This window comes from Pelophylax lessonae, assembly GCF_965119305.1.
Source record: "Pelophylax lessonae genome assembly, chromosome: 6".
Classification (NCBI taxonomy): Eukaryota; Metazoa; Chordata; class Amphibia; order Anura; family Ranidae; genus Pelophylax; species Pelophylax lessonae.
Window position 1 is genome coordinate 303154167 of NC_138773.1, and position 27507 is coordinate 303181673.

A 27507-nucleotide genomic window follows, 5' to 3' on the forward strand; every position below is an offset into this window, starting at 1 on the left:
TTTGGGCAAATGGAGGCATGGTCGGGACAGGGGGTGGGCAGAAGGGATGGCTGCCCTTGGCACTGTGGTATAATGTGAGATGGGGGGCACCACAAGGAGGTTGGGGGGAGGGGATTAGTGTTGGAAGGGGGAATTTGGGGGCTGCAGAGGTAAGTATTGTTCTAATAGGGGAAATTTGGGGAGGTGTGGTAGAAGTGGTGATTTGGAGGGGATTTCTGTTGAGAGGGGAGATAGGGGAAAAGGATTTGTGCTAGGATGGGGGATTTGGGGGGTTTGTGCTAGAAAAGGTAATATGATGGGGGGGGGGGAGGATTTGTGTTTGGAGGGTACATTTTATGTACCGTCCAAATGGAGACATGGAGGCAGGGAGACGTCGAGGCAGGGCCGGGACAAGGGGTGGGCAGAAGGGACGGCTGCCCTGGGCACTGTGGTATAATGTGAGGTGGGGGGGCACCACAAGGAGGTTGGGGGAAGGGGAATAGTGTTGGAAGGGGAAATTTGGGGGCTGCAGAGGGTAAGTATTGTTCTTGGAGGAGAAATTTGAGGGGGGTGCTAAGAGTGGTGATTTGGGGGGATTTGTGATGGGAGGGGGGAAGAAGATTTGTGCTAGGTGGGGGGGTTAAGGGAAATATGTGCTGGGAAGGGGAGATTTGAAATGGGAAGTGGGAGGGAGAACATGTGTACCAGTAGGGGAAATTAAGGGGTAGAGGATTTGTGCTAAGAGGGGTAAATTTGTATTTTTTTTTTGGGGGGGGGCATTTGAGCTGCTCTGGGAGAGGGGATCTCAGCAGGGGGTGGATTTGTACTGGGAGGAAGGGGGATTTATACTTAGGGGGTAAGCATGCAGATTAGTGCTCAGTGTTTTTGTGGGGAGATTTTTTCTGACGCGTAATTCTCATATATCTTGGGGGGGGGGGCGTTTTGGCATGTTTGCCCTGGGCTCCAGATGACTTTGTATCGGCACTGCATGGATGCATGGAGGAATGAAGGGAAGGTAAAAAATAGCAGCAAAAGGTTGGCCTTTAACCACTTTTCGCAAACTCACGTAGATCTACGTGATCTGCAATAAGTGATGTACCGGGGTGATGCCTAAAGTTAGAGGCATCATCCCGGTACCATTTTTTAGAGCCGGTGGTCGGCTTTCAGGCAGTAATGGCCGATGTGGCTCGGGAGCCGCTCGGTCGTTACCTCAGCGAGCGGGAGAAAAAGCCCCCCCTTAAGCCGCCTTCCGCGGCTGTGCCTGGGGTCTCCCGTTCCCACAACTGTATTTGGCTTCACTGTGTCGGTTCTTATTTATGCAGGTCATGGTAGGTCAACTAGTAGTTGGTCGCATTCACCTGGACTTGTTCTGTAATGTTGAAGACGGTTCTTAGTTCTTCTTCAGTTCTGGCGAGTGTACAGAAAATAACCTTGACACTGGAACTGAAGAAGTTACTTGGAAAAGCAGGGCCATCATTAGAAGTCATAGGGGCCCCATGCAGCCACCCTCCCATGTATTTCTTATCAGCGTTTGGGTAGGTGCAGCGTGGTGGGCGGCAGTAAAAAAAACTGAGTCCGGTTGCAAATAACATACTTTGTATTGAAGAGACAGGCCAAAGATACAAACAACACGAGGGATTCCAGCTTGGAATACTCACATTACTATGAAAACTTGTGAATCAGAGCAAGCCCCGACGTTTGTCTCTGAGGGCTGAATGCAGCCTGGCCAGTAGGAGCCCAGTATGAGCCCAAAGAGGAGGATTCCGATGCAGGATGGCGTGTCCCTAGCCTATCCATACTTGTCTGGAAACTCTCCCTACTGCCAATCATTCTCCCTGCAGACGGGAGAACTGTCCCTGCGCTATCTACTTGCCAAAAAGCATGCCAAAGCCTGATGACCTTTTAAAAAAGCTCTGTTGACCTAAGATGGCCACCAGGGTCACCTGGATGCAGCAAAGCTAACCAGGAACCAAAGCGAAACCAGGTTTCTCTTGACTTCCTCTCCAGCTGTAGTACCGCACCGGCCAAGCGCCACCTACAGTGGAGAACAGAGACTGCACCTGCCTACAAGCGGCCCTGCCCACTACCCCACACTCTGTAACACCTGCAGGTCACCCCCCATGCATTCCCTCTTACACCTTACTCTACATCCTTTGAATTCTTCATTACCCAGCACTCTGCACCACCCAATACTCTTTCTGTACCTGCATTACACCTCACGTAAATCCCTGTATCTCTCCACCTCCCCCGCATTACCCCAAATGCTGCATTCCCAATTGTCCTGCACTCTGCACCCCCTAAATTCTCACTCTGCCCCCACTGCACTCCCCATAACACAACACTCTGTACCTTCTGCATCCACCATTACTCCTCACTCTACCCCCCCCCACCCCCTCACATTCCCCATTACACCCCACTCTCCCACTCTGCACCTTCTACATAAACTGATACTCCTCAATCTGCACCCCTTGCATTCCCCATTACACCCTACCCTGCACCCCCTGCATTTCCCATTACACCCTACTCTGCACCCCCTTCATTCCCCATTACACCTCACTCTTCTTTCCTCATTAACCTGCTCTCTGCACCCTCTGCATCCCCCTTAAACTCTTACTCAGGGTCCCTTATGTTGTCATTGCACCCTCGGTACAGCATATAGCAGAACCTGTAAAGTTTCCACGCAGGCAGCTTCATGTGGCCTCCTCCCTGCCAGTCACAGAGGATTCTGGATGTTGTAATTAGAGGTGAGGAGCAGAGAAGGGTGCGATCAGATTTAGGAAATCGGGGAACCGTGGGATGCCCACAGGCATCTACTGCCAGGCCCCCCTGTTAATCTGATGGGGCCAGGTCGTCATACAGGAGGGCTGCCTGTAACCTCCTATCAGTGGCCCTGTGGAGAAGATTTGAAATGTCTTAAACATTACAGAACAAGTGCCGTTCAATGTGACTAACCACCAGTAGCTATACAAGTAGATATATCATGGCCTGGAGAAATGAGAACATTTACAGGTAGAGTAAAGCTAGATTTAGTTGCACCAAAAAGCACCAAACCAACAATCCAACCTGAGTCTAACCATGGGTTATTGGTTCAGTAAATGACCAAAAAACATCCAATGCATTTCAAGGGTCCTTACATCTTCCCTTTTCTCAGGGTTAAAGTACAATAAACAGTAGAAGACAGCCCTTTTTAGTGTTTTTAACATGGATAAACCCTTATAATAAGTTTCCGGTCTCAGGGAACCCGTGCTAATAATTACTGTACCTACAGCTCACAATACATTAGTCTGATGGTCACTGGGAAGAATGCTCTTGATATTTGTGGTTATTGGGAAGAATCCCCACTTACAGATAAATAAAAGATCATCGGTGTCAGTGGTTACTCCTCATAGAGGCAGAAGCTGCTCATTGCACAAGGAACTGCTAGAAATCTCTGGAGGAACCCTAGTTGAGAATGGCTGTTCTAGGGACTCCAATCAATGAATCAACAATGTATCAGTGAAGCCGGAGACAGCAACTAGCATTTTCAGAAGGTGGTCACCAATGGCAACTCCTGTATTTCTTTCCTGATATTTCTCTCCTGTTCCTATTATCCAATAAACTGCATGTTGTGACTATAGAATTGTATATAATAGTCTCTGTGTCAATCCTGGAGTGGTGCAATCACAATCTGTAAGTATGTGGGGTACGGTGTATACCATACAATCACCATCATACTGTACAGTTTGTAACCTTGGTTGTGGTAGCATTGCATGCAGTGCTGTATCTTTGCCTAGGCCAACAAGGCGCAGGCCTAGGGAGGCACTTTGCAGGGGGGCAGCAAAAAAGCTGCACCCAGCACGAAAAAACATCCTTCTCCCGGGTCCTGCGCGAAAAGGGTCTACACTTTTAGTATAGTGCCAGTCTTATGGGGTGAATTGGGCCAGAGGGCAGAGTCCAGGATGCAAATCAGTCTGGCACCGCCATAAAGCGGTCAGTGATGAGGCTGCACTGATGGGTAGTAATGAGGCGGCACTGATAAAGCTGCACAGATGGGCACTGATGAGGCTGAACGTATGGGAACTGATGAGGCTACGCTGATGGGCACTGATAGACTTGTGGTCTGTGGATCACAGATGACAGGGCGGGTCGTAAACAGTAAAGGGCGTGGCCTTAACAGGAGGGGGTGGGTCATATGTAAATTAGGGGGTGCACAAGTTTAGTCAGGCCTAGGGCAGCACAGAACCTAAATACACCACTGATTGCATGAACATATCCTACAATCCCAACCTAAAACAATTAAAATTGTAGGAAAAAGTTGTAACATTTGCATAACTAGCACGGTACCCCGAAATACAGCCCTAGAGATGTTTTGGTATCACAATGGGTTAAACCTTAGATCAGCACCATTCCTGATGAATAATTTAGCAGAGTACACGAAGAACCAGAGACGATAATTACAGCAACACAAATTGACCAGCGGTGTCTGATAAACATTAGAATCCTAAATGCAACCACAAGACCGATACAATTAGCATCATGACCGTCTGCTGTCTCTTTCTTTTCTGCAGATGAAACATCATTTGAGGCCGGGATCAGAGTGCAGATCCACAGCCAGGATGAGCCACCATATATACACCAGCTGGGGTTCGGAGTTTCCCCTGGATTCCAGACCTTCGTCTCATGCCAGGAGCAGAGGGTAGGACCGCTGTATGCATTCGTGTGTGAAGTGCCAAACATTTATAAGCAGAGTTGGTTCTGCTCTAGACTCTGGGATTCATCTTTGAGAGCTTCTGAAATAACAATTTTGGGCAAGAAAATTGATGCAAATTAGACTAGGCAGACAGTCTGGTTTTTTTTTTTTTTTGGGGGGATGGAGCCACAACAACCATATAGAACAGCAGGATTTTTAAGGTGCTACAAAATCAAAACCAATAAACCAAATAAATCAAAGTAAATAACAGATCGTTTATTTTTTAGTTAAAAGCTTTGTAAAATTTATTGGAAGCACCAGTGACAACTTATGAAGATACATTCATATACCACCAATACAACCCCATTATTTTTTACTCTTTAAAGCAGTGGTTTCCGAACTGCGGGCCTGGGGCTGGATGTGGCCTCTTGCTTGTCTCTATCTGGCTCTTGGGGCACTATTCCATCCACAACTGACACCAATGATGGGGCACCATTCCCTCCACTGACACCAGGGGTGGGGCACTATTCCTCCCATAGACACCAGTGATGGGGTGCTATTCCTGCCACTGATACCAATTATAGGGCACTATTTCTTCCACTGATGCAAACAATGAGGCACTATTTCTTCCACTGATACCAACAATAGGGCACTATTTCTTCCACTGATACCAACAATGAGGCACTATTTCTTCCAGTGATACCAACAATAGGGCACTATTTCTTCCACTGATACCAACAATAGGGCACTATTTCTTCCACTGATGCCAACAATAGGACACTATTTCTTCCACTGATACCAACAATGAGGCACTATTCCTCCCACTGATGTCAACAATGAGGCACTATTTCTTCCACTGATACCAACAATAGGGCACTATTTCTTCCACTGATGCCAACAATGAGGCACTATTTCTTCCGCTGATGCCAACAATAGGGCACTATTTCTTCCACTGATACCAACAATGAGGCACTATTCCTCCCACTGATGCCAACAATGAGGCACTATTTCTTCCACTGATACCAACAATGAGGCACTATTTCTTCCGCTGATGCCAACAATAGGGCACTATTTCTTCCACTGATACCAACAATAGGGCACTATTTCTTCCACTGATACCAACAATGAGGCACTATTCCTCCCACTGATGCCAACAATGAGGCACTATTTCTTCCACTGATACCAACAATGAGGCACTATTTCTTCCACTGATACCAACAATGAGGCACTATTTCTTCCACTGATACCAACAATGAGGCACTATTCTTCCCACTGGTGCCAACAATGGAGTCCCATTACTCCAACTAAAGCCAATGATGGGCCATTGGAGTTAATTTACTAAAGGCAAATAGACTGTGCACTGTGCAAAGTGCTGTTGCCCGTGCAGTTGCTTCAGAGCGTAGTAAATGAAGTAAAGCTTCACTTTGCAAAGAGTATCCAATCATGTGCAAGGGAAATAAAAAAGACAACCTTTTTGCTTGCACATGATTGGATGATGAAAACATCAGAGCTTCTGCTCATTTACCAACATTTTTTAACATTTTAGGCCAATTTGTTTTCTGCTACATATTTTTGGTAAAAAAAAATCGCAATAAGTGTATTTTGTTTGGTTTGCACAAAAGTTATCACGTTTACTAACTACGGGAAAGATTTGTAATTTTTTTTTTTTTTTTTTACTAGTAATGGCGGCGATCTGCGATTTTTTTTGCGGGACTGCGACATTGCGGCGGACAGATCGGACCCCTAACTGACATTTTTGGGGGGGACCCGAGACATTACTACAGTAATCAGTGCTAAAAATATGCACTGTTACTGTAATAATGACACTGGCAGGGAAGGGGCTAACACTGTTGGTGATCAAGGGGTTAAATGTATGCCTTATGCTTACTGACGTGTGAGGGGGGAGGGGACTGTGTGACACAGACAGAGATCGCAGGCTCAGCTATGCTGAATCCTGTGATCTCTCCCTATCTGTCACAGAGAAGATCCGCCTGCTTTGTTTACACAAGCAGGCGGATCTTCTCACACTTTCCCCAACGATCTGGGAAGCGATGCGGTGATCGCCACCTCTCCTCCTCCGGCCCGACTCCCACTGTGTCTAAACATGGCGGGAGTGAGCCTCCGGAGCCGTCGAGACAGCTAGTAGTCCAGCGACGTAGGTCTACATCGCTGGACCCAGGGCTGCCACTGTGCTTCAGTAGCAGAACAGTGAGCGGTCCTAAAGTGGTTAAGGTTCAATACTTTTTGCTTTTTTTGGATGCGCTAAAAGTTTTGTCAAGTTCTTGATTTGCACTCTTTACCTTTAAGCTCTCGGCCATTCTTTGCCAGCTGGCTAGTAAATCCTGTGGATGGGCATGGATCTGCCTGCCTTTTATAATAAAAACCTTTTCGTTTAATGGAGACAGAACAATTGCAGACAAATAAGGAAGGTATTGATATGTTTACCATAAAGAATCAATATCACCTTAGGCAGATATTTATTTATTTGCCAAGATGTTAAATACACTCTTGGTGCCATGAACCTTACTGCCTTGGGAATGCGGCTAGACGGCACGAACAGTAAACAAAGCATGTCTAGTATTTTACAAAGATAAATAACCCGATCAATTAATTTGACTTAAAGAGCGGCTCTGGCTACATGATTTAAATAAATTAATAGGCGCTGAGTAACCCGATAAGAGATTTCTGTGATTTCCCTATTCCCGCTCTGCTATTTTGCATTAAGTGGATGACGCTTTTCAATGTCTGCAAGTGTCACTGCTCCGCCTCCTCTGTGCTCTTGGGTGGCACCCACTCTGAACTCTTGTCTTCTGTAACCCACCCAAGTGCCTTAGCTTCCTGCCCATTGCGTTACAGAACTGGTGCTTTAAAGTGGGTTGTAAACCTCAAATATGAAATACGAACAAAGTTCTTCCTATAGTGTGTACTTGTCTCTATAAAGAGCATTAAGGTGTTGACTCACTAAAGGCAAATAGACGTTGCACTTTGCAAAGTGCAGTTGCACTCTACAAGGGAAGTTGCTCCAGAGCTTAGTAAATGAGCAGACTTCCATCATCCAATCATGTGCAAGTAAAACTGCAGTTTTTTTTTTTTTTTTTTAATTTTCCTTGAACGTGATCGGGTTCTCTTTGAAAAGTGAAGCTTTACCTCATTTATTAAGCTCTGGAGCAACTAGAGGCGTAACTAGAACCTTCAGGGCCCCCCGGACCCCTGGCTGGGGCCCTTCCCTTCAAGCCTGGGGCTCTTCCCACTGATCCTGGGGCCCTTTATGCTCATTGCGGGGCCCTTTATTACGGTCCTGCAGCGGGGCCCTTTCACAAGTTCTGCAGTGGGCCCCCTTCCTGCCATCTTGGGGCCTCCCCACGGTGGTGGAATGCCAGGGCCCAGCCGCAAGTGTGACCTTTGGGATCCTGGAAGTTCACCCACTGGTGTCAGTAGTTTTTATTTTTTGGTATTTTAATTGTATTATTTTTTATCATTTTATTTTATTTTTATGCAATGTCACTGACTATGACTCTCTCCATTCAGAAAAGGTAAGAGCTGGTAAATTACATATTTACCGACCCCTTCCTGGTTCTCTATTGTGACACATCCCCTGCAGCAGCCGGCAGGAGAGGGAAGGAAGCACAGTGTGTGTGGGGGGGGGGGGGGGAATCAGGGGAGCACAAAGGGGCCAAGAGACAGCAGACTACAAGTGAACTGGATAGGAGGAGGGGCGGGGGCAGCATACAGAGGAACCAATCTCCTCCATTTTCCTCCTGCAGCTACAGGAGGAAAAAGGAGGACAGTGATTTCTCTACATGCTGCCCCCGCCGACCCTCCTATCCAGGTGTACAGGGGCCCCCTGGAGCATGGGGCCCGGTTGCAATTGCAACCCCTGTAGTTACGCCCCTGGGAGCAACTGTACTTGCAGAGGGCAACTTCACTTTGCAAAGTGCACAGTCTATTTGCCTTTAGTAAATTAATCCCTAATGCCCCATACACACGTGCAGATTATCTGAAGACTTTTGTCTGCAGACTTACCTTTTCTATGTAGTGCAAGGGCCTGCCGGATTGCATACAAATTGAAAGTGTTTAGGTTTGACCTCATATTATATAGTTTTGGTAAGTCTGCAGACAAAAGTCTGCAGATAATCTGCACGTGTGTATGGGGCATAAGTGTAATTTTTGTCTGCTGCTTAGTTCCTCTGCAATCCGCATGAGTCACTTCTGACATGTTCTCTTGACACCAAGAGAAAAATGGTGACAGGGGAAGGACCTGCAACAGATTGAAAGCCTCAGCTCTGTTCCTGTGTGCTGTATGAAGAGGAGTGTTTCGCTTCCCTCCAATCAGCTCTCAGAGCTCTCCTCACTGAGCTCTGCAGTGTGTAACTTCAGCTCTCCCAGGGGCAAACTGCCACTCTCCCTCTTTCTGTCCTCCTCCTGACCCTCATTTAAGGCTGAAGCCCTTTTCCAGGTACTCTCTACTCACCGGCTGAATCCGGGTTCCCAACCTGGTCAGTAGGGGGTGGTTGGGGGGAGCTGGGATAGCTCAGTTAGGGCTGGCCAGGGAGGAGAGTCTCAAGTGGGGCACGGACCCGATCTATGCTCAGACACAGCTTACACCATCCATTCATCCCGCACTCAGTAGGTCAGTGGCAGAGACTTTTTACTTCTCTCCATCAGGAATCCTTTAGGCATGTCTGTGGCAGAAGCGGTGCAGCCTTTTTACAGGACATCAGAGTGGCCCAGGGGGGCAATTGTCCCCCTGCCCCCCTGGCCCAGTCCTCCCCTGAGCTCTCCTCCACATTTTTTGAACTCTCAGACAAGCTTTATAAATTCTGCACTTTGAACGGCTGTAGAGAAGGGCAGAATGAAGATAAAAAGGTACACCTTTTGTAGAAGGATTTGGCTGTGTTGGAGGATTTGGGTATATATATACTGTATATATATATATATATATATATATATATATATATAAATATAAAGGTTTACAACCACCTTAAATTAAAATCACTCTAATTATTACTAGTATCACTTTAAATTATGACTTTTAAAGGTATACACAAGAGAACAAAAAGTTTTTATATTGTAGCCTGGGATGCTCTTTAATTTATCAAATAGTAAAGAAGTAATTACCACTTAATCATACAAATCTCTATTTTGCATCACAGCTGACCTACCTGCCCCAACCCTGGGGAAACTGCAGAGCTCCTGTCCCAGGAGAGGCATTCCTGCCCGGTTACAGCACATACAGCATCTCCGCCTGCCGGCTGCAGTGTGAGAAGGAATCGGTAGTGAGGAAGTGCGACTGCCGGATGGTGCATATGCCAGGTACTGGGAGTGCAGGGGGGACCCTCTATGGTTTTTTTTCTGTGCATGCGGGCTGTAATGTTTGTTCATCAGGTACAGGACAACTTTTATTAGGATATACAGTAATGCCATCTTTATTACCAACATCCACCCCTGTAACAAGGCAGCCTGAGAACGTTACCCCAGGGGATGCCTGTTTAGGCTTTAGGTAATCAGATTAAGGTTAAGGCTCTGTTCACACTGCAGCGACTCCAAAACCTTGCAACTTCCTTGCGACTTTTGTGATTAAGTGCTGGTTCACACACATGCGATGTCAGACATGGCATGTGATTCGCACCACAGTGCTGTGCATAGTATAGATATTAGGGATAGACCGATTATCAGCAAGGCCGATATATTGGTGGCCGATATGCACTTTCCCCGATATACCGGTATCGGCTCCGGTACTGGCCGATATTGCCGATATTTTTGTGACGTCATTCTGCCTTCTTAGGCCGCCTCCCCTTGCGCCAGCTATCCACCCACCACAGGGTGCCAGACAGCCAGCCACCCACCACAGGGTGCCAGACAGCCAGTCACCCACAGACAAGGTGCCAGCCACCCACAGGCTCTGTACCAGCCAGCCGCCCACAGGCTCTGTACCAGCCAGCCACCCAGAGCCCCTGTGCCAGCCACCCACCCACCACAGGGTGCCAGCCAGCCACCCACCACAGTTTGCCAGCCAGCCAGCCACCCACCACAGGGTGCCAGAAAGCCACCCACCACAGGGCGCCAGCAAGCCAGCCACCCACCGCAGGGAGCCAGCCAGCCACCCACCACAGGGTGCCAGCCAGCCAGCCGCCCACCACAGGGTGCCAGAAAGCCAGCCACCCATCACAATGTGCCAGACAGCCAGCCACCCACCACAGGGTGCCAGCCAGCCACCCACCACAGGGTGCCAGCAAGCCAGCCACCCACCTCAGCGAGTCAGCCAGCCACCCACCACAGGGTGCCAGACAGCCAGCCATCCCCCACAGGGTGCCAGCAAGCCAGCCACCCACCACAGGGTGCCAGCAAGCCAGTCACACACCACAGGGAGCCAGCCCACAGACAAGGTGCCAGCCACCCACAGGCTCTGTACCAGCCAGCCGCCCACAGGCTCTGTACCAACCAGCCACCCAGAGCCCCTGTGCCAGCCACCCACCCACCACAGGGTGCCAGCCAGCCACCCACCACAGTTTGCCAGCCAGCCAGCCACCCACCACAGGGTGCCAGAAAGCCACCCACCACAGGGCGCCAGCAAGCCAGCCACCCACCGCAGGGAGCCAGCCAGCCACCCACCACAGGGTGCCAGCCAGCCAGCCGCCCACCACAGGGTGCCAGAAAGCCAGCCACCCATCACAATGTGCCAGACAGCCAGCCACCCACCACAGGGCGCCAGCAAGCCAGCCACCCACCTCAGCGAGTCAGCCAGCCACCCACCACAGGGTGCCAGACAGCCAGCCATCCCCCACAGGGTGCCAGCAAGCCAGCCACCCACCACAGGGTGCCAGCAAGCCAGTCACACACCACAGGGAGCCAGCCATTAAGCATTAAACAAAAATTAACATTTTCAGTACCAGATTTGTGTCAAAAATTGTCTTTATTTTTCAAAACTTTAAATGTACAAAATATCGGCCGATACCGATAGGTTGTGACCAAAATATCGGTATCGGCCCTGAAAAAACCATATCGGTCTTTCCCTAATAGATACACATGAAGAGTGTTCTTCCAGTAATTAGGATCAGATGCTTAGGGTCCTTTCACACGGGCTTTCCGCCCGGCGGACTCCGTTTTGCTCAGCGGGGAACAATCCGCCAATCCCCGCTGAGCAGGCGGATGACAACTCCGTCTCTGCTTAATTCGCAGAGACGGAACTGTCAGATCCCCGCTCTCCTCTGTGGGAGATCGGATGAAAACGGACAGCCTGTCTGTTTTCATCCAATCCTATCCGATCCTCCAGATGGATGGAAAAAAGGGTTTCCATCCGTGTGGATTTCACGGACAGGATTGGATCAGAGAGCAGCGGGTGTCAGTGGACATGTCTCCGCTGACATCCGCTGCCCCATATGGGGTGCATGGAGCATCCGACAGGCGGACAGGATCATTAAGCCTGTGTGAAAGGAGCCAACCCAGAAATATTGGCTGCTCAGTCAAGTGCAGCAAACACACATAAACAGCATCACCCTCAGGGGACAGGTGCTTCTTTTTAGTAATCCTCGATAGTTAGGACTCCAACCATAAATACAAAAAAAAAGAATCAAATAAAGCGTAATAGTGCTTAATATAAGCGATAATTGCACCCAGGTGAGTATAGTGACTAGTGATCGACCGATATCGTTTTTTTTTAATGCCGATACCGATATTTTGGTCATCGGATAACGGTACCGGCCGATATTTTCGGACATGTAAAAACATTTTTTTTTTTTATAAAGGTACTCCTTGTGGAGGGATCTGGGGGTCTAAAAGACCCCAAACCCCTCCTCGGCACTAAAAAGCATTCAAAACGCCAAGTTTGGCTGTTTTGAATGAAGAGCGTCTGCAATCGCTTGATTTATTCTCCCTGGAGAAGAGATGCCTGAGGGGGGACATGATAGCAATTTATAAATATCTCAATGGGGATCTAAGATTAGAAAAAATGCTGTTCAGTCGAAGGGATTGCATGAGGACTCCAGGGCATACATTGCGATTAGAGGAGAAACGTTTTAACCTCAGGCAACGTGGGGGGTTCTTTACTGTTAGGGCTACAAGATTGTGGAATTCTCTACCACAGGAGGTGGTTTCTGCGGGAAGTATGGTGGCGTTCAAAAGACTCTTAGACGTACATCTCAAGGATCAGAACATTCAGGGCTATGGGAGATGATTACAGCCACACACACCTACACAGGTTGAACTGGATGAACTATTGTCTTTATTCAACCTCACCTACTATGTAACTATGTAACTATGAATTCTGTCAGTTTTTTTAATTCGGCGCTGAGTACCCGGAAGTGATGTCATGACATCACTTCCGGGTTTTTTACATGGAGACCGGCGCATGCACACTTGCGGCAGGGATGCCGGCTTTCACGGGGACACATCTTCATGCTACACCGGGTCTTCTCTTCGGCGGCGGCGGTGGAGGTAGGATGCCCGAGTCTCCCGGTGGGACGGGAGACCTGGGTGAGCCGTGGAAGACGGCAGGAGGGGGGGGGGACGTCCCCTCTCCCTCCCGCTCCTTGTAATGACAGCCGAGCGGCTTCTCGGTCGCATCGGTTGTCATTACAAGTCAGCCGTCCGCTGGCTATGGACACCGGTACCGGGGTGATGCCTATAGCTGCTGGCATCACTCTGGTTCATGCACTTTCCCTAAATATGGGCAATATCGGTAACCTTAGGGGCCGTTTCCGATATATCGGGGAAAGTGCATATCAGCACCTGATATATCAGTGTTGCTGATAATCGGTTGATCTCTAATAGTGACAATACGTGCAGATGAGTGTGCAGTCACCGGTCACCAGCCTTCACCCCCATGCAATGCACACTCACCGCTAACTGGATTTTAAACAGCGTTACGGGTGAAGGAAACACTGGTAGCAGGCATCAAACTGCAAACTCTTCCCAGGCTCTCTCCTTTCTTATAATAGTGCAGAAATAAGCGCAGCCAACACGCATAAACAGCATCATCCTCAGGGGACAGATGTTTCTTCCTAGCAATCCTCGATAATAGGACTCCAAACATAAATCCAAAAAAGAAACTAATAGTGTATGGCACTCAAGTCGCACCAAAGTTGCAGAAAAGTAGTGTACAAACCTGTTTTTTTTTTTTTAATTAAGGTTGCACCTATTGGAATGAATGTGTCAGCAGTGTAAACCAGAGCTTATTTTTTTTTTGCCATTTGGCATTAGTAATTAGGTATTACGATAAAAATTACCCTGATGGATTGCAGAATTTTTATTTATTTTTTTTTTGATCCTTGCTTTGCATTTTAAATTTCCCTCCCCCATTTCACAGTGACAACACTACCTTGCAGGGTCTGCATGCAGGCACAGCGCTGCCACCAACCATCTGTGTGCTCCTGTCCAGGGCTACTGGTATCTCATATGATCGATCTCCTTGTGTCATATAATCGCTCAATGCCATCATCACGTAGCAGAAACTATTAGCTGTTAATTCTCTCTCTTCTCTTTAATAGAAGCAGGAAATTAATTGTTCATCGAGTGCTCATTTAGAAAACTCTTGGATGACTTTTCCCTTTCATGTATACCCCAAGGGGTTACCCTCATGGGATAAATCTCTTAACAGTCATCTGGCAATTTCCTGCAGTTGCACAGGAGCGATTTTTTTGCGTTGAGTTTTTCCAATTGTTGAGATGAAAAATAATTAATCTGTGCAACCCAACGCAATATTTCTGGAATGCTAAAAACAGAATTCTGTTCCTTTTCTTTAACCACTTTCCTTCCGGAAGGTTTTACCCCCTTCATGTCCAGACCATTTTTTGTTGTTCAGCACTACACTACATTACCTGGCAATTGGTCAGTCATGCAACACTGCACCCAAATTAAATTTATATCATTTTATTTGAACAATTAGCGCTTTCTTTATTTAATCACCACAGGTTTTTTTTGTTATTTTATGTTATGTAAACAAAAAAAAATGTTTTTGAAAAAATTTTGCAAACAAATAATCTATCTTCATAAGACCCCGTTCACACTGGGGCGACCTGTCAGGCGACCTGGTCGCCTGACAGGTCGCCGTAGGTCGCCTGCCATAGAGAAGCTGTGGACCCGTTCTAATAGGAGCGACCCGTTCTAATAGGAGCTGTGGACCCGTTCTAATAGTCGCTCCAACTTAGAAAAAGGGTCCAGAGCTTCTTTGGGGCGACCTGGAGCGACCTGCATTGACTTCAATGATATGAAGTCCGTGCCGGCCGCTCCGAGGTCACGGTGCGAGCTGCGCACCGCGACCTGTGAGGTCGCCCGGCAAGTAGCGTCGCCCCAGTGTGAACGGGGTCTAAATTTAGGCCAAAATGTATTCTGCTACATTTCTTTGGTTAAAAATAACCTAAATTGGTGTATATTTTTTAGTTTGTGTGAAAGTTATAGAGTCTGCTCACTGGTATATATCTTTGAAAATTGAACATTCCTGATGTACTGACAGCCTATATAATTTCTTGAGGCCCGAAAATGGCAGGACAATACATATACCTCCCCAATCAACCCTTTTTGGAAAGTAGACAGTCCAAGTAATTTTTTAAGAGGCATAGCGAGTTTTTTTTTAAGTTGTATTTTGTCAATATTTTGGAAAATAGAAATTAAATAAAATTTGTTTTTTATAAAATATTTTTCTTTACATACTGTCACCAGTGCAGTACAGCATCATCACATGACTGGTGTGGTAGTGATCAGGGATACTGACTGGTGGCAGCATGTATTAAAAAAAAGTTTAAAAAAATGTTATTTCTTTTTTTTTTATATTTTTACAATTCTTTTACATACTGTCAGAGTAGTTCAGTGTCTCCAAAGCGACACTGTACTACTCTAAGGGGGGGGGGTCAGGTTTTTTTTTATTTTTTAATCTATGATTGCTTATAACAGTGATGATCACTGTTATAAGCAATCTTTTGAACTGTCATGAATGGCTTTCATTCCTGACCGCTAGTTTACTACTTTGACGCTGTGATTGGCCCACAGCTATCACATGGTACAGGTAAAACATCTTTGCATTTTTACGCAGGAATTTTCTGCCAGGATTCTGATGTTCATACATCAGCACTGTGTGCAGGTACCCTAATATTTTGCATAAGCAGCACATCCATAATTATAAGAGACATTAATTTCTGTTATTGTGGAACACCTTATTAGCTTGAATTCTGGAATGCCTCACGGTAGAATACGGAGACGAACTGTCTCTCTACATCACACAACAAGAAATTCCAAGATAGTAGAACATCAATTTTGTTCTAATAACATCTTTCTGCAAAGTCATGCTAGCACACAAACCTGTTAATATTGTCCTAATATACAGGATCTACAGTGCATTGCGAAAGTATTCGGCCCCTTGAACTTTTTGACCTATTGCCACATTTCAGGCTTCATAAAGATATAAAACTGTAATTTTTTTTGAAGAATCAACAACAAGTGGGACACAATCATGAAGTGGAACGAAATTTATTGGATATTTCAAACTTTTTTAACAAATAAAAAACTGAAAAATTGGGCATGCAAAATTATTTAGCCTCCTTAAGTTAATACTTTGTAGCGCCACCTTTTGCTGCGATTACAGCTGTAAGTCGCTTGGGGTATGTCTCTATCAGTTTTGCACATCGAGAGACTGAAATTTTTACCCATTCCTCCTTGCAAAACAGCTCGAGCTCAGTGAGGTTGGATGAAGAGCGTTTGTGAACAGCAGTTTTCAGTTCTTTCCACAGATTCTCGATTGGATTCAGGTCTTGACTTTGACTTGGCCATTCTAACACCTGGATATGTTTATTTGTGAACCATTCCATTGTAGATTTTGCTTTATGTTTTGGATCATTGTCTTGTTGGAAGACAAATCTCCGTCCCAGTCTCAGGTCTTTTGCAGACTCCATCAGGTTTTCTTCCAGAATGGTCCTGGATTTGGCTCCATCCATCTTCCCATCAATTTTAACCATCTTCCCTGTCCCTGATGATGAAAAGCAGGCCCAAACCATGATGCTGCCACCACCATGTTTGACAGTGGGGATGGTGTGTTCCGGGTGATGAGCTGTGTTGCTTTTACGCCAAACATAACATTTTGCTTTGTGGCCAAAAAGTTTGATTTTGGTTTCATCTGACCAGAGCACCTTCTTCCACATGTTTGGTGTCTCCCAGGTGGCTTGTAGCAAACTATAAATGACACTTTTTATGGATATCTTTAAGAAATGGCTTTCTTCTTGCCACTCTTCCATAAAGGCCAGATTTGTGCAGTATACGACTGATTGTTGTCCTATGGACAGAGTCTCCCACCTCAGCTGTAGATCTCTGCAGTTCATCCAGAGTGATCATGGGCCTCTTGGCTGCATCTCTGATCAGTCTTCTCCTTGTATGAGCTGAAAGTTTAGAGGGACGGCCAGGTCTTCTTAGATATGCAGTGGTCTGATACTTCTTCCATTTCAATATCATCGCTTACACAGTGCTCCTTGGAATGTTTAAAGCTTGGGAAATCTTTTTGTATCCAAATCAGGCTTTAAACTTCTCCACAACAGTATCTCGGACCTGCCTGGTGTGTTCTTGTTCTTCATGATGCTCTCTGCGCTTTAAACGGACCTCTGAGACTATCACAGTGCAGGTGAATTTATACAGAGACTTGATTACACACAGGTGGATTCTATTTATCATCATTAGTCATTTAGGTCAACATTGGATCATTCAGAGATCCTCACTGAACTTCTGGAGAGAGTTTGTTGCACTGAAAGTAAAGAGGCTGAATAATTTTGCACGCCCAATTTTTCAGTTTTTTATTTGTTAAAAAAGTTTGAAATATCCAATAAATTTCGTTCCACTTCATGATTGTGTCCCACTTTGTGTTGATTCTTCAAAAAAAAAAAAATTACAGTTTTATATCTTTATGTTTGAAGCCTGAAATGTGGCAAAAGGTCGAAAAGTTCAAGTGGTACTGTACTGCTATAATACAAGTAAAGGGGGTTGGGAGGGCCCTGTTTATGACAGCCTACAATCTGTCATTTTTTTAAAGAACCTAACATTTGTACATAAGCACCTAGCAATGTCATATAATAATAAATATTTAACAATATAAAATATAATAAAATATATTATGTATTTAATAATTAATATTTTTCCTATTAATTTTTATATATAAACCCTATATTACCAAAAGTATTGGGACGCCTTCCTTTACACGCACATACATTTTAATGACATCCCAGTCTTAGTTCAATATTGAGTTGGCCCACCCTTTTGCAGCTATAACAGCCTCAACTCTTCTGGGAAGGCCGTCCACAAGGTTTAGGAGTGTGTCTATGGGAATGTTTGACCATTCTTCCAGAAGCGCATTTGTGAGGCCAGGCACTAATGTGGTCAAGAAGGCCTGGCTCACATTCTCCGCTCTAATTCATCCCAAACGTGTTCTATCAGATTGGGGTCAAGACTCTGTGCAGGACAGTCATGTTCCTTCACCACAAACTCACTCTTTTATGTCTTTATGGACCTTGCTTTGTGCACTGGTGAGGAGTCATGTTGGAACAGGAAGGGGCCATCCCCAAACTGTTCCCTCAAAGTGTGGAGCGTGAAATTGTCCAAAATGTCTTGGTATGTTGACGCCTTAAGAGTTCCCTTCACTGGAACTAAGGGGCCAAGCCCAACCCCTGAAAAACAACCCCACACCATAATCCCCCCTCCACCAAATGATTTGGACAAGTGCACCAAGCAAAGTCTATTAAGACATGGATGAGTGAGTTTGGGGTGGAGGAACTTGACTGGCCTGCACGGAGTCCTGACCTCAACCCGACAGAACACCTTTGGGATGAATTGGATTGCAGACTGCGAGCCTGGCCTTCTCAATATCAGTGCCTGACCTCACAAATGGCCTTCTGCAAGAATGGTCAAACATTCCCATAGACACACTCCTAAACCTTGTGGACAGCCTTCCCAGAAGAGTTGAAGCTGTTATAGCTGCAAAGGGTGGGCCAACTCAATATTGAACCCTACGGACTAAGACTGGGATGCCATTAAATTTCATGTGCGTGTAAAGGCAGGTGTCCCAATACTTTTGGTAATATAATGTATATACTATATATGTTTAAATCATCAGCTCTAATTTCTGTTATTTTATCATATTTTTATAGGAAATGAAACAGTCTGTTCTCCCAAGGAATACATTCAGTGTGCTGACAACACACTAGGTATGAACAAATCTCCCATTTATATGTTTTTTAGGACACTAACGTTTAATTTTCTAATAAAGCAGATGGTAATGATCAGCTTGTGTCTAAAAAACATGAAATATTTGCGGGTGTAAGCTGTAGTTTGCTGCTATGAGAAATGATTATACTATTTAACTCGGAAACATTCACTCTATTAGCAAATTGCCAAGAACAATTTATTTAAAATGTATGGACAGCAGAGAGGCCCATCATAGCAATACTTCCCTCTAATGTATATTTTCATGCTACATGGAGGGATTTTAGAATTGTGATGTAATAGGTTACTATTCTTTAGTTTTGGACTACTAAAGATTGTATTTTTGATTTATGCGTAAAGGATACTAGTTTACTTTTTGGTGTTCAACCCATTTATGAGCAATTTTTAGGTGATTGCCTTTGGTTAGCCTCCAGGGTACTGCACTTCTGGCATGATGGAGCTTAGTCCTCAGAAAATCCATGCCATGGGATCTGTATGCACTAACCTTAGCCCACAATCTACTTAGTGGTTCCTTCTCCCCTTCACAGATGCCACTGTGGAAGATACCAGCGACAGATGTCTTTGCCCCACACCATGTAACATGACCCGTTATAACAAAGAGATCTCCATGGTTCGAATCCCCAACAAAGGATCTGCTCGCTACTTAGCCAAAAAATACAACAGGAACGAGACGTATATCCGGTAAGAGTTCCACCCTTTCAACTAAGAAATTAAAAGTGGCCCTGTTGTTATAAGGTCCCAAAAAATGTTATATACCGTATTTATCGGCGTATAACACGCACCTTACATTTAGGAGGGAATTTTTAGGAAAAAAGCTTAAAATTTTAAATACACAGCATTGAATTCAGAAATATTTTTTTTAATCAAATGCAGTCTTACCTGTGCCCATGAATGCAGCCTCATCAGCGCAGTGTCCATAAATGCAGCCTCCCAGCACAGTGTCCATCAATGCAGCCTCGCCAGCGTAGTGTCCCCAATGCAGCCTAGCCAGCGCAGTGTCCCCAATGCAGCCTAGCCAGCGCAGTGTCCCCCCAGCGCAGTGTCCCCAATGCAGCCTCGCCAGCGTAGTGTCCCTAATGCAGCCTAGCCAGCGCAGTGTCCCCAATGCAGCCTCGCCAGCACAGTGTCTCCAATGCAGCCTCGCCAGCGCCATTACATTGCACAGATCGCCCATATATTTTTTTTAAAAAAGCCGGGCAGCGCTGAGGCAGAGGGGGGCGGGCCGTGCGAGGAGAAGCGAGTACGAGCCGTCGCTGTCATCTGACGTCCCGGCGCCTATGATAGACGTCACACCTCCAGTGTCCCGACATTGTGCCACTGTGCTGTCTATCATAGGAGGCGGGACTTCCTATGACAGCAATCGCTCGTCCTTCCTTCTGCTCTGCCCGCCCCGCCCCCCTCCTCTTCCTCTCAGCGCTGCCCGGCTTTTTTTTTTTACTATATCGGCGTGTAACACGCACTGGTGCTTTTCCCTCCATTTTTAGGAGGAAAAAGTGTGTGTTATACGCCAATAAACACGGTACTTACCTTTATAGTGGCCCTCGTCTTAAAAAATATGCCACATAGCAGATTTTTGGCCCCTGCAGTTATCTGGCACTCCAGGGTGGGTAGAATGATACCTGTCTCCCCTTAATGCAAATTGTGCGCAGAAAAACTGCACTGGTACCCCTCATTGACTATTGCAGGGCTTCCCAAACTTTTTTGGGCTGAGACCCACTTCTGAATACAGTTATTCTTCGGGACCCACTTGCTTGTAATTGAATATTGTAAAGCACTACAGAATTTTTTGGCGCTATATAAATGCAAATAATAATAATGCATATTTTAAAGGGAGGGGGATGTTCAATTAAAAATGTCAATTTACTACTTTTCAGTTTATTATTGAATACACTTGCCAGATGTTCTAAGTGAGGGTTTAGAAACCTGTGGCATGTGTGGCATATAAGCGGAGTTGTAAGTAATCAGCACCGTCGTAGACAGTATAAGGCAGGCAGAGGACAGAAATCAATCACCCCAGGAAAGTGATCAGCAGGCTATATGGCACTCACGCTCCTTCCTCTCCCAGCGGTCCACAGTGAAGGTAAAGCCCCTGTTTGCCCTCTACAGGGCCCAGCACATCTCACCCAGTGTCTCCATAATGAGGAGCTCTATGCTGGTCTTGGTGTCCTGGCTCTTCTCCTTCAGATCCTCTACTGGGGTCACAGAAGCTGCCATGAACTCCTGACACCGCCGGGCAACCTGATCCTCCTATGACACCGAGGCTGCCGTCTCTGCCCACTATAGCTTAGAGAATCCCGCCGCCAGTCTTGTCACCACTGCTGCCGCCAGCTGGCTCTGCACCCCATGAACATATCCTACATAACAGCCCACATACGTACTTACAGATGCAAGTATCCTCCTCGCGGGAAATGCAGACCAGCCTCTGTAAACTGCGTGCGTGGGGTCCTGAATCCATCGCAATTTGACTGCTCTGGCTCTCTGTAATTTGCGCAGGCTCGCACAGCACAATTTAAGCGGGCCCGGCTTGCTAAGCACAACCCACTCAAACGCAGCTCGCGACCCACCAGTGGGTCCCAACCCACAGTTTGAGAACTCCTCGACTATAGGAAACAGACCATAATAATAATAGATATAAAAAGGCATAGTTTTATTAGATAGACATGAAAAGAGTATAAATAGAAAACAAGAATACAATAATGAACGTCTTACATGGGACTATATTAAAACCAAAAAAGTACCCATTGGATATCATACACAAATATATCCCAATTGTGCCGCCGCCTGGTGAGTAGCACGGGCAGGCTGTGATATATGGATATCCTATTCATCTAAATGTTTTGGACCAAAATTTGTCGAGTCCTTTGTTAGGACTCGACAAATTTAATTTTTAATATAGTCCCATGTGGGACGTTCATTATTGCATTCTTGTTTTCTAATTATACTCTTTTCATGTCTATCTAATAAAATTATGTATTTTTATATCTATTATTATTATAGTCTGTTTCCTATAGTCCATGAGGGGTACCAGCGCAGTTTTTCTGCGCACAATTTGCAATTCTAATTTTTAATGGACAGGACTGACCTTGGTTCTTTTCATAGTTTACAGCTCTATATACACTTCATTACCTCATCTCAACATAATTGTCTTCCCTTAACGTGGACCTTTTAGTGACAGGGTCACTCTTAAGGGCAGCCTCAAAAACCTAAAAAGTAAAGTCAATCAATAGCCAATAAAATTCTGTATTTCCTGTATACTACAGTCAGAAAGACCACTTAGTTTATTATGATCTGAGTCTATTCACTGCACCAATGAGGTTGCAAGATCTCACAAGACAGCAAACTATCCAGAATGAGTGTGACAAGGAAGACATTGCCTATATTTTATATATGGATCAGCAATTGGTGTTCCAAAAGCAAAAAGACCACAACTCTGTCTAGGAGAAAAGAAAAACATAACCCATAATTTAATATATGCAGTGTAAACCTTAAAAAAAAATATATATATATATATACAGTATAGATATATATATATATATATATATATATATATATATATATATATATATATATATATATATATATATATATATATATATATATATATACATACATAGCTATATATATATATTACTGGGCAAAAGTTATGGGCAGTTGTGAAAAAATGCTGTAAATGGAGAATGCTTTCAGAAATAGAAGTTTTAATAGTATATTTTTATCAATCAAAAGGGAAAGTAAATGAACAGAAGAGAAATCCAAATCAAATCGATATTTGGTGTGACCACCCTTTGCTTTCAGACCACCATCAAGTCTTCTAGGTAGACTTGCACATAGTTGTTGAAGGATCTCGGCAGGTAGGTTGTTCCAAACATCTTGGAGAATTAAGCACAGATCTGTGAATGTCGGCTGCCTCAAATCCTTCTGTCTCTTCATGTAATCCTAGACAGACTCCAAGATGTTGAGTTCAGGGCTCTTTGGGTGCTAAGCCATCACTTCCAGGACTCCTTTTTCCTTCTTTACGCTGAATATATGACATTGCATTTGGGGGGTGGCTGTCCTGCTGCAAAATACATTTGGGGCCAATCACACGCCTCCCTGATGGTAGGGCTTGATGGATAAATATCTGTCTGGATTTCTCAGCATTGAGGACACCATTGATCCTGACTAAACCTCCAACTTTTTTTGCAGAAATGCAGCTCCAAACTTGCAAGAAACCTCCACCATGCTTCACAGTTGCCTGCAGACACCTATTAATGTACCGCTCTCCAGCCCTTCACCAACAAACTGCCCCATGCTACAGCCAAATATTTCCCATTTTGACTCATCAATCCAGAGCACCTGCTGCCATTTTTCTGCACCCCATTTCCTATGTTTCCCTGCATAGTTGAGTTGCTTAGCCTTGTTTCCATGTCGAAGGTTGGCTTTTTGGCTGCAATTCTTCCATGAAGACCACTTCTGGCCAGACTTATCCGAACAGTAGATAGATGTACCTGGGTCCCACTGGTTTCTGCCAGTTCTGTGCTGATGGCACCACTAGAACTCTTCTGATGTTGAGGGGAAGCAAGTATGGTGTGTCTTTCATCTGCTGCATTGTTTCCTTGGCCAACCACTGCGTCTAATGTCCTCAACTTTCCCTTTTCTTGTGCTTCTTCAAAAGAGCATGATCAATTGCACTGATGCTGGTTTGAAGCCAAAGCGTAGTCATGCCAAATATTGATTTGATTTAGATATTTCTTCTGTTTGCTCATTTACATTGATAAAAAAATGAATTAAAATATATATATTTTTTAAAGCATTCTTACTTTAACCACTTCTGGACCGGAAGGATTTGCCCCCTTGACCAGGCCATATTTTGCAATTTGGCACTGCATTATTTTAACAGACAATTGTGCAGTCATGCAACGCTGTACCTAAATAAAATCGATGTCCTTTTTTTCCCCACACATAGAGCTTTCTTTTGGTGGTATTTGATCACCTGTGCGATTTTTATTTTTTGTGCTATTAACAAAAAAAGAGCGACAATTCTGAAAAAAAAAAACAATATTTTTCACATTCTGCTATATAACATTCCCAAAAAAAAAAAAAAAGTAAAAGTCAAGATTTTTTAACATTTTAGGCCAATTTGTTTTCTGCTACATATTTTTGGTTAAAAAAAATTGCAATAAGCGTATTTTGATGGGTTTGTGTTATCGTGTCTGCTAACTACGGGAAAGATTTATGTAATTTTTATTATTATTTTTTTTTTTTTTACTAGTAATGGAGGCGATCTGCGTTTTTTTGCAGGACTGCGACATTGCGGCGGACAGATCAGACCCCTAACTGACATTTTTAACACTTTTGGGGGGACCAGTGACATTACTACAGTAATCAGTGCTAAAAATATGCACTGTTACTGTAATAATGACACTGGCAGGGAAGGGGTTAACACTGTAGGTGATCAAGGGGTTAAATGTGTACCTAGGGGCGTGTTTCTAACTGTGGGGGGGGGGTGGCTTGTGAAATGATCACACAGACCTGTGTTCCTATATAGAAGGATCACAGGAGCTCTGATCATTCCAGGGAGAAGAACAGTCAGCTGTTTTTACAACAGCTGACCGTTCTTGTCTCTCAGCGGGGAACGATCGCAGGTGTCAGGCAGCAATTTGAGCTGCCTGCCTCGTGCATTGGTTTCCCCGCTGATGAGCGGGGGCAGGAGCGCGGTGGCCCCCTAGCCTCCTGCGTGCGACCGACGTATAGCTATGGCGGTTTGCCCAGGAACGGCTGCCTGCCGCAGTATAACTGCGGCGGGCGGTCGTAAAGTGGTTAAATCCATTTCTTCACACGGGTCTATAACTTTTGCACAGTACTGTGTGTGTGTATATGTGTATATATATATATATATATATATATATATATATATATATATATATATATATATATATATATATACACTGTATATATGTATATATATATATATATATATATATATATATATATATATACACAAACCCAAATCCCAAAAAGTTGGGACACTGTACAAATTGTGAGTAAAAAAGGAATGGATTAATTTACAAATCTCATAAACTTATATTTTATTCACAATATAATATAGATAACCTATCAAATGTTGAAAGTGCGACATTTTGAAATGTCATGCCAAATATTGGCACATTTTGGATTTCATGAGAGCTACACATTCCAAATAAGTTGAGACAGGTAGCAATAAGAGGCCGGAAAAGTTAAATGTACATATAAGGAACAGCTGGAGGACCAATTTGCAACTTATTAGGCCAATTGGCAACATGATTGGGTATAAAAAGAGCCTCTCAGAGTGGCAGTGTCTCTCAGAAGTCAAGATGGGCCGAGGATCACCAATTCCCCCAATGCTGCGGCCAAAAATAGCGGAGCAATATCAGAAAGGAGTTTCTCAGAGGAAAATTTGAAAGAGTTTGAAGTTATCATCATCTACAGTGCATAATATCATCCAAAGATTCAGAGAATCTGGAACAATCTCTGTGCGTAAGGGTCAAGGCCGGAAAACCATACTGGATGCCGGTGATCTTCGGTCCCTTAGACGGCACTGCATCACATACAGGAATGCTACTGTAATGGAAATCACAACATGGGCTCAGGAATACTTCCAGAAAACATTGTCGGTGAACACAATCCACCGTGCCATTCGCTGTTGCCGGCTAAAACTCTATAGGCCAAAAGATAAGCCAAATCTAAACATGATCCAGAAGCGCAGGCGTTTTCTCTGGGCCAAGGCTCATTTAAAATGGACTGTGGCAAAGTGGAAAACTGTTCTGTGGTCAGACAAATCGAAATTTAAAGTTCTTTGTGGAAAACTGGGACGCCATGTCATCCGACTAAAGAGGACAAGGACAACCCAAGTTGTTCTCAGTGCTCAGTTCAGAAGCCGGCATCTCTGATGGTATGGGGTTGCATGAATGCGTGTGGCATAGGCAGCTTACACATCTGGAAAGGCACCATCAATGCTGAAAGGTATATCCAAGTTCTAGAACAACATATGCTCCCATCCAGACGTCGTCTCTTTCAGGGAAGACCTTGCATTTTCCAACATGACAATGCCAGACCACATACTGCATCAATTACAACATCATGGCTGCATAGAAGAAGGATCCGGGTACTGAAATGGCCAGCCTGCAGTCCAGATCTTTCACCCATAGAAAACATTTGGCACATCATAAACAGGAAGATGTCACAAAGAAGACCTAAGACAGTTGAGCAACTAGAAGCCTGTATTAGACAAGAATGGGACAACATTCCTATTCCTAAACTTCAGCAACTTGTCCCCTCAGTCCCCAGACGTCTGCAGACTGTTATAAAAAGAAGAGGGGAGGCCACACAGTGGTAAACATGGCCTTGTCCCAACTTTTTTGAGATGTGTTAATGCCATGAAATTTAAAATCAACTTATTTTTCCCTTAAAGTGATACATTTCTCAGTTTAAACATTTGATATGTCATCTATGTTGTATTCTAAATAAAATATTGAAATTTGAAACTTCCACATCATTGCATTCTGTTTTTATTCACAATTTGTACAGTGTCCCAACTTTTTTGGAATCGGGTTTGTGGTCCCCCCCCCATCAGCGTGCGCTGATGGGGGGGGACCACCAGTCTTACTGTTGGGGGCCCGGGCACACAGGGGGGTCCTCAAGTGGTTAAGCTTTGACAATAAGCTAAGCTGGAAGCTGATTGGTTACTGTGCACAGCTGCACCCAATTCTGAGTGCTCCAGTTTTAGTAAATTTTCCCCTGGTTGTTTGAAATGAATACAGAGATGAGATGAGATGAGATGAGATGAGATGAGATGAGATGAGTGAGCATTCAGTTTGCAAAGGGAAAGTTCATGTTCCTAAGTGAACAGTTTCTTTTTTGTTTTTAGTAAATCAACCTAACTATGTTGTTTACTAATACCAGAACTCCAGACAACATTTTTAGAAGTGTTTATTTGAAGGCCTAAACAGCTCTGCCATTGCAAAATGAAGAAAAAAAAAATTTTTTTTGGAGACTAAGACCCCGTTCAGACAGGGGTGACGAAACTTGCTGGGGCGACCTGTGAAGTCAATGCAGGTCGCCTCCAGGTCGCCCCAAAGTAGTACAGGACCCTTTTTCTAAGTCGGAGCGACTTGTGTCCCTCCTATTAGAACGGGTCCTGTACTATTCAATGGCGAGCAACCGACCGCGACTTGTCAGGCCACCCCTAGTGTGAATGGGGTCTTAAGTTCTTCATTAAAGTGGGTGTGTAAAACATGTTGGATGGCGCTCGCCCAGCCCGGTACATAGAAGTGCGGGTAATGATCTCAGCCAGAGCCGCTCCACTGGCCGTGTTCCCTAACTCATTTCGCCCCACCCATCGGGGCTTGTTAGAGGTCCTTCATGACCTTTATGACTAATGCTGGCCATATACTATACAAAAATTGTTCAAACTAATTTTTCGAAAAACAAACACTCGGCCGTGAGAGCAGACGATCATGCCATCACGTAATGACCGATAAATCATTCAATGGACATAAATGAATCAGTTTTTTTGTTTGTTTTGTCACATATGCCGAGTGCAAACAGTGTGGACGAGAGAAACACATCAACCTTTCAATTTATCGTTCGACAGAAAATTTACAAACATGTCCTTAGTTTTTTCGGTGCAAAAACATCACAACCGATTA

The 27507-nt window shown here is 44.8% G+C and overlaps 1 protein-coding gene across 2 annotated transcripts in view; it reads left to right on the forward strand.

Annotated features, from left to right (window-relative positions):
* ASIC4 (acid sensing ion channel subunit family member 4) overlaps positions 1-27507 on the forward strand; it is a 567147-nt gene that overhangs the window by 509748 nt on the left and 29892 nt on the right. For both annotated transcript variants that reach the window (XR_014225389.1, XM_082260095.1), the window contains exons 3-6: positions 4527-4654; positions 9802-9961; positions 18766-18822; positions 19369-19522. Coding sequence is in view for 1 of the 2 variants with exons in the window: in XM_082260095.1 (XP_082116221.1) it covers positions 4527-4654; positions 9802-9961; positions 18766-18822; positions 19369-19522 (499 nt within the window). In the remaining variant the exon portion in view is untranslated. The remainder of the gene's footprint in view (positions 1-4526; positions 4655-9801; positions 9962-18765; positions 18823-19368; positions 19523-27507) is intronic.